General features: G+C 44.4%; 1 protein-coding gene and 1 long non-coding RNA gene across 3 annotated transcripts in view; one reads left to right on the forward strand and one right to left on the reverse strand.

Moving 5' to 3' along the window:
- LOC125963641 (uncharacterized) overlaps positions 1–1,335 on the reverse strand; it is a 23,142-nt gene extending 21,807 nt beyond the window's left edge. For both annotated transcript variants that reach the window (XR_007475869.1, XR_007475868.1), the window contains exon 1: positions 700–1,335. This is a non-coding gene — a long non-coding RNA (uncharacterized LOC125963641). The remainder of the gene's footprint in view (positions 1–699) is intronic.
- Positions 1,336–1,452: 117 nt separating this feature from the next.
- EIF2B2 (eukaryotic translation initiation factor 2B subunit beta) lies at positions 1,453–8,229 on the forward strand. Its single transcript, XM_004262247.3, has 8 exons — positions 1,453–1,699; positions 1,819–1,939; positions 2,080–2,228; positions 3,191–3,354; positions 4,350–4,445; positions 5,067–5,204; positions 6,260–6,326; positions 7,670–8,229. Exons 1-8 carry the CDS (start codon positions 1,537–1,539, stop codon positions 7,825–7,827), a joined length of 1,056 nt encoding a protein of 351 aa, XP_004262295.1. The 5' UTR covers positions 1,453–1,536; the 3' UTR covers positions 7,828–8,229.
- Positions 8,230–9,852: the final 1,623 nt, after the last annotated feature.

Raw genomic sequence — 9,852 nt, forward strand, 5'->3', positions numbered from 1 at the left:
AAATTTCTTTTTCTTGCCTTATTGCACTGGCTAGATCCTTGCCTTGTTCCTGATCTTAGAGAGAAAGCAGTCTTTCACCATAAAGTATGACGTTAGGTATAGGATTTTGTAGATGTCCTTTATCATGCTGAAGAATTTCCTTTCTATTGCTAGTTGTCTGAGAGGTTTTGTGTTTTTTTTTTTTATATTCAATGGCTGTTGATTTTTGTCAAATGCTTCTTGCATCAATTGATATGATCCTGTGGTTTTACTTTTCAGAATATTAATATGGTTTCTCAAATTGATTTTTGAATATTAAAACAGCTTTGCATTCCAGGTTTAAATTCTACTTGGTAATTATGCATTAATCTTTTATGTATTGATGGATTTGGTTTGCTAATAATTTGTTGCAGATCTTTGTATCTGCATTCATGAGGGACACTGGTCTGCAATTTTCTTTTCTTGTACTATCTTTGTCTGATTTTCGTATTGATATATTTTTTTGGAGGGCAATTTGTCAACTGTAACAACAGTCTTAGAAATGTGTGTGCCCAAGGACTTCACTTCTAAGAATTTATCTTAAGGAAATAGAGATTCTCATTACACACAGACTTTGGGTTCAGACACACCTGGATTTAAATATAAACGCATTCCCTTACTAACTGCTTAAGTTCTGTGGCTCTGTTTCCTGATCTGTAAAATGAGGATAAGAGGACCTACCTCACAGAGATGCATTAGATGAGACAATTCACACACAGTATCCAACACCTAGTAAGCTTTAGGTAAATGGTAGCTCTTGGTGTTATGTTATACTCTCTAGTCTCTGTAGTCTGTCCAGATGGAAGGATATCATCTTTGCTCCCATATTAACTCCCACTCTGAATCTCCTTATTGGTGGGTATTCGATCTCCTCATACCCGATTCCTGTCTTATATTATGCGTGCTAGACGTTTAAAAGGAAAGGGCAAAGGCAAACAAACAAACAAACAATATATATATTGTCCCTGCCGTCAGGGAGCTCAATCTATTAGAAAGACAGAGGCGCAAACGAACCAGTAACACGCAGTGTAACAGCATTATCATGGGGCGTCGGCCCATGGGGTAGCTGACCCTGGACGCACACTCTGAGCGTCTGTGTCTGGAGGCTGGGCCGTCAACGGAGCTGAGGGACCGGGAAAGAGGGCGGCAACTTCTCCAGCGTAGCCTCGGGTAGTGGTGGGGGTCGTTCAGACTGGCTGTTTCCACAACTGGTCTAGCCACCCTCTTGAGGCCTCACTTGCAAGGTCTTCAGCGTCTGAGGAAGCAAGAATGGTCACTTCCGGTCCTCCAACCTCGGAGGCGCGCGGACGCTCGGCCGTAACTGAACAACTCGAGCTCCAAGTCTCTGATTGGCTCTGGCAGGTGTGGGGGCGGGATGTGGCAGCGAGAGGCGTGGCCCTGCCGTCTCCCAAACTGGAGTCTTCCTCGCAGAGCGGAAGCCGACCTCTCCTGCCCCGGAAGTGCAAGTCTGGAGGTCGTGCAGGTGTGGATTCCGCCGGCGAGGCGGGTTTTTTCGAGATGCCGGGGGCTGAGGCCAAGGGCTCGGAGTTGTCCGAGAGGATCGAGAGTTTCGTAGAGGCACTGAAGCGGGGCGGCGGGCGGCACAGCTCCGAGGACATGGCCCGGGAGACCCTGGGGCTGCTGCGCCGGATCATCACGGACCACCGCTGGAGCAATGCAGGTGAGGCACGCCTAGCTCCATCGCCTCCCTCGCCACTTTCCGTTTCCGATCCCCGGGCGGAAAGTCGCCCAGGCCCCACCGCGCCCTTGCCGCGCTTACCCTCTCTCTTTGGACGACAGGGGAGCTGATGGAATTGATCCGCAGAGAAGGCCGGAGGATGACGGCCGCTCAACCCTCAGAGACCACTGTGGGCAACATGGTGCGGAGAGTGCTCAGGATCATCCGGGAGGAGTATGGCAGGTCAGGCCCACGTCCTGGGCCGGGGGTTGGACCCAGTGACGCTTTTTACATGGAGCCTTTATTGGAGCTGAGCAGCTGTTGTTACCTTAATGACCACGTCTCTTCCCCACCTCCCTCTTTGGGTCTTGTTGCCTCCATAGACTCCACGGACGCAGCGACGAGAGCGATCAGCAGGAGTCCCTGCACAAACTCTTGACATCCGGGGGCTCGAGCGAGGATTTCCGCTCCCATTATGCTCAACTCCAGTCCAACATCATTGAAGCAATTAATGAGCTGCTTGTGGAACTGGGTGAGTCCTGATCCCTAGGTGGACAGGACAGGTGGCAGGCAGAGGAGGGAACAGAAGACCCTGGAAGTTGTCATCAGCAGAGATGGGAGATTACCAGTCCTCTGGTGCTCGGAAGTTTGCCCTCATCCTGATTAGGAAGGGTTGGAATAGGTGGCAGACTAAGATAACCCTCTTTACATTTCCTTACAGACTAACCCCTTATCGACTGCAGATCTGCTGTGGCGGAGACTCTATTTGGGAAGAGCTTTATTTTTATTTTAAAGAAGATGAACCCCCGAAAACCACAGTTGATAGACCCTCCTTCACTAAACTTCCTCTTGAATTTTTATACAGACACACATACACATATACATACACATACACATAACACACAGGCCACCTTCACCCACTTGTCTACGTGACTCGGGAGAACTGTAGATACTTATTGCAATCAGCGTTCCCAGGGGAGGAAGAAGCCGAGTCTGTCTGTGCACTGAGCTGCTGCTTCCAAATCCACCCCCCCACCCCACCCCCAGTTTTTCTACCGTGGCCTCCCTGTCAGTTGGAGGTGTTGTGGCCACCTTTTGGAGGAGGAGTTCTTTGGGGGGAAGCTCTGTTTACCCCACGCTCAGCACTTTAGAATTTCCCAAATTGGACCATTTCTTGCCTAAATTCATTGTCTTCAAAGTCAATTGTAAAGAGCTGGTGTTGGGACCCGGCAGGGGCACAGGGAGTAAGTTGATGAATAGGGGTGCTGCTGGGCAAGAGGGTAGGCTGAGAACTTGGGAGATGGAAGATCGTGGAGGAGCAGGGCTTTTAAGGAAAGGTGACATTCCACATTAAGTCCATTGACCACATGTTACCAGGGTCTGCTAGGTGGGCAGTCTAGAGAAGGGTGCACATCCCTTTCTGTTTTCTGTAGTGTCTGTCTGTGTTGTAGCATAGCAGTGTCATATTTTTCTTGAAAAACTGGCTTCTTGCAGAAGGGACAACGGAGAACATCGCAGCCCAGGCTCTGGAGCACATCCACTCCAATGAGGTGATCATGACCATTGGCTTCTCCCGAACAGTGGAGGCCTTCCTCAAAGAGGCTGCCCGAAAGAGGAAATTCCATGTCATCGTGGCAGAGTGTGCACCTTTCTGTCAGGTACGGGGACTGCTGGAGTTGCTAAGAAAAATTTAAAATAAGGAGAGAATAAAGGAGGGGTAGGTGGGCTCCATGCCATCTTTGAATTGATAAGCAAGGCACAGTGAGAAGACAAAGTAAAACACTAAGGGAATTTTCAAGTTCATCCTGTTAACATTCTTAAAATTGGTTTAGGAAAGTTGGGTGACATATTTTTCATACCATGTAAAGAAAGAAACCTTTGTTTTTAACCTTCAAGACCCAGTTTAGATATCATCTCCTCTGGGAAACTGTTTTTCACGGCTGTTCTTCTCCCCCTTCTCCCCAACCCTTCCAATAGTAAATGAATCAATTCTAGCTCTATACTACTTCCTACTTCAGTACCTCTATTATTATATCTATTACTGCATGTTAGAGTTTTTTTAAATATATATATATATATAAAAAGTTTTATATATATATATGCCTCTCCTAAAAACTCCTTGCGAGAGTCAGTGGTATTCACTTCTGTAAAATAAAGGCTCAATAAATGTTTTCATAGAACTGGGTAAAAAAAGAAAAAAAAAATAAGAAAGTTGGGTGAGCTGCTAGGCCCAAGAAAAAAATAAATATTGGTTGTTTTAGGAATCAAAATAGGGTAAATTACCTTGAGGATGACTGATGCTTGGTCTAACCTCACTCAATCTTTAGGTAAATAATAGGTCTCCAAAAAAGGAAGTATGTAAGGATGCAAGGATGTTGTAAAATAATGAGCTAGGATCTGTCTTGTCAGCTCTGCTGGATTATGCAAGCAAGTCATATTTCCAGTTTTGTGGCTGTCCTAGTGCTGCTGGGGAGTAATAAACATTTATTAGAGTCCCCTGGGCTTCCTCCTGCTTCCCAGAGAATACCTACCAGATGAGTTAGTTATCTGTTGGAAATTGCGCGTTGGATATACCCAGTATCACAGAATCCCCAGAGCTCTTTCATTCTCTCTCACTCTTCCTCCCAGCATCAGCCTTTCTCTCCTATTGCAGGGTCATGAGATGGCAGTCAATTTGTCCAAAACAGGTATTGAGACGACTGTCATGACGGATGCTGCCATTTTTGCTGTTATGTCAAGAGTCAACAAGGTGGGTGTATTTGGGTTATAGTGTGTCGAATTCATGAAGATTATACTTCTAAAATGTTGGTTCTCCACCCCCACCCCACCCCCAATATCCATGAGAAGGGAGGAAAGTTTCTAGCACCTTTTAAAAATATATACATGGGCCTTTTTAATCTATTAACTGATTTTCTTTCCCCCTTTATCTGAATCATTATTCCTCACTTGGAGGAGCCTCATTTTGGTTAAAGCATTGAAAAGAATTAAGTGGGACTAAGGTAAGTGTGTCAGCTGCTAGGGATCTGGTAAAGGGCTGCTCACTTCTGCTCAGAGAGCTTGGCGGTGGTGGATGGTGGAAGAAAGGCTCCCTGCTTCTCAGGAGGTATGAAAGATAGATTTCCAGGAAAGACAGGGCTAAGAACAGTAGATATTGCAGTTTCCTGTCCTGTACTATGTTCATTCTTCCCTTGCAAACCCACTTTTATGCTAGAACTTGTGGTCTGAGCCTAGACTCCCTTTCCCTTGGGTGTACCAGCGTGTGACCCCCCAGTACACCAAGACTGAGGCTGAGCATTCCGGCTCTTGTGCCCAATGGCCTGTTTAGGGCTCTATTCCTAGGATGGCTAACATTTTCTTTCCTGTCCCAAAGGTGATCATTGGCACAAAGACCATCCTGGCCAACGGTGCCCTGAGAGCTGTGACAGGAACTCATACTCTAGCACTGGCAGCAAAACACCATTCCACCCCACTCATCGTCTGTGCACCTATGTTCAAGCTTTCCCCACAGGTATGTCTGTCTGTCTCCATCTGCTCTCTCGTCTGTCTCTAGCCAACAGAAGGAAGTCAAGGTGTAGGTCTGAACTGTGGGCCTTCAACCTTCTCACTCTGGGGCTTCTCTTTGTCTGCATTTACTCAATGGATTAGACCCAGTGGAGGCTGGAAAAAGCCACAGAAGTCTTGATCCAGGAAAAGCCATTGATAGTTACAACCTGTCAGCTTCAGGAAGTCAAAATTGTAAGGTCAGGACAATACGCAGTTGGGGAAGGCCCTTTGTTTACATTGCCACCACTCGCTGACACCATTTCTGAAAATGCCAAGTAAGTTGAAACTAGAAACATAGAATTGGTTTTATTTGTTCCAGGGACTGTCCTCTGTAGCCTGAATACAAGAAGTTACTAAGTGAAGAGCAGTTTCACCAGTGATAGAAACTACTTGCTTTGAACATATCAGCCTATCTATAGGTGTCTACATTTTTAAAAATTGAGGTGAAATTCACATAACATACAATTAACCATTTAAAGTTGTATAGTTCAGTGGCATTTACCACATTCACAGCATTGTGCAACTACCACTCTCTAGTTTCAAAACTTTTTCATCATCCCAGAAAAACACTCTGTACCTATTGAGTAATCACTCCCTATTCCTCCTTCTCCCCATCTCCTAGTAATTGCTAATCTGCTTTCTGTCTCTATGGATTTGCTTATTTTTGATATTTCACATAAAAGGAGTCATACAACATGGACCCTTTTGTTTCTGATTTCTTTCACTTAGCATAATGTTTTGGGGCTTCATCCGAGTTGTAGCACAGTACTTTGTTCCTTTTTGTGGCCAAATAGTATTCCATTGCATGGATATACCACAATTTAATTATCCATTCATCTGTTGATAAGCATCTGAGTTATTTCTACCTTTTGGCTTTTGTGAATAATGCTGCTGTAAGCCTTTGTAATCAAATGTCTGTGGATGTATGTTTTTTATTTCTCTTGGGTGTATACCTAAAAGTGGAAGTGTCAGATGAGCTGACACTCTCTTTTTTTTTCTTTTTCCCTAATTCTTTTCCAGTTCCCCAATGAAGAAGATTCATTTCACAAGTTTGTGGCTCCTGAAGAAGTCCTGCCTTTCACAGAAGGTACAGAGTTGCTTGAATGTATGTGGCACACGCGCTTGTGTGTTTTGGGTTTTTGTGTATGTGTGTTTTGGGTTTTTGTGTATGTGTGTTTTGGGTTTTTGTGTATGTGTGTTTCGGTCTTTTGGTTTTGGTTTTGGTGGCCAATGGGATTGAATGCCGTCAGGTTGTGGTTTTTTTTATCATACTTCTTGTGGGGACTGTTCTCTTTAGCAGCTTAGAGTGCTTGGGGTCCTGATCTAATCCATGTTCATTTTCTTCTAAAACTAATATATTTTAGCTGCGTTATTGGGGCCATGGCGGGTTGGATCACCCAGCACTGACTGGGTTTGGCCTTGAAAGTTCTTTGAGACACAGGCGACAACCCAATGAGAAAATGTTCTTGTTTTCGGCTGCTGCAGGGAGTCATTTTGGTAACGTGACTGCCAAAGAAAGCAGGCTCTGAAACGTTACTTCTGAAACTCGCCTGTAGCCTGGACACCTTTGTGTGTTGAGGTCCATTTCTCTCACATATTCTGAAGGCAGCTTTGCTCAGTGAGCCTGCTGCCTCGTCAACAGTTCGCATGGGCTTTAACACCCTCCTGGAGCAAAGCATAGTACTCGGGGTGCTGATTCTTCTTGGAAATTGAATAACTTCACCATTTATCCAAACATTCATTCTTTCAAGAAATATTTATGACTATTGAGTACCCACTGTGTATCCAACACTATTTCAGGCACTAGGGATATAACAGTGAATAACATAGATAGGCCCTGCTCCCCCAGAGTTTACATTATGTTGCAAAAGACAGACAAGAATATGTCAGGTCATGGGATGTTTTAGGAAGAAAACAAATACGAAGGATGAGATGGAAAGTGACGAGGGGACTACCTTAGTCCGGGGAAGGGACTTAATGAGATGGCATTTCAGCTGAGTCCTGAAGGAATACAGCCTGCTATGTGAAGATGAAGGAAAGAGTTTTCCAGGTGTTGGTGCAAAGGGCCTGATTTAGGTACATGCTTAGCCAGTTGGAAGAACATGGCCATGTGGCTAGAGAGTAATGAGCAAGAGAGAGAGTAATATGAACTATAATTAGTGTAGTGTGGTGGCGAGGGGCCAGATCTTGAAGGTTGCAATCCCAAATTTGAATATTATTCTAAGGGTTATCTATGGAAAGGCATTAGACAGTTATAAGCATAGGGTGTATCATGATCTGAAGTCATCTCTTCTGGTGTGTATGTTGCTGCAGTTTCCCTTCCTTGGGGTGGCGAGTGTACTTGCTTTACTGAGCCTAGAATCTATAAGATACTTAATTATTAGAACAGGAGCCTTGGTTTTATCTTTCGCTCATGTGATTACCTTTCAGGGGACATCTTGGAGAAAGTCAGTGTTCATTGCCCTGTGTTTGACTACGTTCCCCCAGAGCTTATTACCCTCTTTATCTCCAACATTGGTGGGAATGCACCTTCCTACATCTACCGCCTGATGAGTGAGCTCTACCATCCTGATGATCATGTCCTATGACCACCACTCGTCCTAAGCAGAAGCTGCTTAGGCAAACACAGAATGGAGTGGAGACTTCAGTGCCACGGCTGAAACACATCTTCCTTGTAATGGGGGAGTGATCTGGAGTCAAGCTGAGAAAACTTGATACTGATACTGTTCCCCACCGTTTCAGTCATCCTATAACCAGGATGCAATCCAGGATGATTTTTTGCCTTTCAGGTCTCAACAGAGCAGCAGGGCTTGACCTATTGATTTTGGAGCCTCTTAGTGACTTGGGGCGTCTGTTTCAGGAACTTAAACTTTCTGGTTCAGTGGTGTGTTAAACACAACACTGCAGACCTTGCTGGGCTACAGGTTTTTGCTCAGAAATGACTACCACGCCTTTTCTGAGGCTGTGCCAATAAAGGCTGCTCGAAGGTTCCTGAGGTGGTTTATTTACTGTCCTGCTCTGACTGAAGCGCCTGCAACAGCAGCAGCAGAGCCCTTTGGTGTTTTCATAGAGGGCAATAATCAGAGGTAACAGCCTAAAACAGAAATGCAGATGAAAGTGTTTATGATTCCTTTATAATTGACTGGAATTCATCCCAAACAACTTGTTAATAATCCAAGACAATGGTTCCAAAATCACTGATCATCAGAGTCATCTGGGAGTTTGAGAAAATATACAATCCCAGACCTACTGCATCTGAAATCTGGGATGGCACATGGGAATCTGCTTAGAGTGCCCCAGAAAAGGACGCCCTCATGTACTGTTAATAGGATTGTAAATTGGTACAACCTTTTCCAGGGCAATTTTGAGTCTTCTAGAATTATTTTTACAAGCACACAAAGACACAGACAAGAATGTCCATTGTAGCAGCTGTAATGTCACAGCCTAAGTGTCCAGCAATATAGCATTTTGTATTCTGTTAGTTAAAAACAAGACAGGTTTTAAAATAAGTATGATGTACCGTGGAACATTATGTATACACTGCAACAGAGGTTTCTAAGGGTGGCTTGAGATCAGTGTCTGGATTAGACATTTTAGATGGTTCATCTAGTATTTAATTTGAATTATTTACCAGTATTTTAAAATCTGGAGGTTACACATTAAACAAATTCAAATTTCTTGCTACTCCTGAAGATTTGGCAACTCTGGGCCCACATTACCAAATGGCAGCATTTGGCTATAGTTGGGTAGCTTCTAATTCCATTAAATGGAAAACCCCCAGTTTTCTGCTGTTCCAAGCCATGTCCACTAAACTCATTTATGTTGTCTGCCGAACCCTTGTAGGCATCTGAGTGGTGACCCTTGTGTTAATGAATGGGATAGATTTGTAAGCAAGTCTGTTTTATATTCTGTATAAAACCAAAATCAAGCTGGGAAAACAAGCTGCAGAGCAATCTACATGATATGACCCTAACTAACTTCCTTAAAACAAAGTATATGCATGCATAGGATAAAAGTCTGGAAGAATAACACCAAACGGTGGCAAGAAGGAGGACAGCTTCTAATTTTATTTAGTGTGTTTGTGTATTGTTTCTATTTTTTATGTGTACTACTTTAGTAATTATGATTTCAAAAAGTCTCCCCAGGTTATCCAGATGATCTGGATGCCATGTTTGGGAAGTTTGGTCCAAAACAGGGGTCCAAGGTCCACTGAGTGTGCAGGGGGAACCCCCTGGGATGCTTGTCACAAAGCCAGCCTCCTGCCTCTTGCAGCAGTGTCTATGAGGTACGGGAGGAAGTTCTAGGAATCTGCATGTTTAACAAGCAACCCAAGGGATTTTAACAGGGCATTTGATAACCTTGTTTTGATAAACACTGGCCAGAGGTAGACGATGAGGGAAAGGGCTCTACTCTCTGTTAGCTACTTGACATGGGCAGATCTTTTCCTTAGGATTCTTATCTTCCCTGAGACAGGGAGAAAGCAAGACTGAAGAGGGTCAGTCTAAAGGACTGACGTAAAAGCTCTCTGACACAGAAGAGCCTGGCTCACTTAGGTCTCTGTCAGTTATTTCTTAAAGCATCTAAGACCCCACGCTTTCTCAGTGAAGTGGCTT

The sequence above is a fragment of the Orcinus orca genome, chromosome 2 (genome assembly GCF_937001465.1).
Source record: "Orcinus orca chromosome 2, mOrcOrc1.1, whole genome shotgun sequence".
In the NCBI taxonomy this organism is placed as follows: Eukaryota; Metazoa; Chordata; class Mammalia; order Artiodactyla; family Delphinidae; genus Orcinus; species Orcinus orca.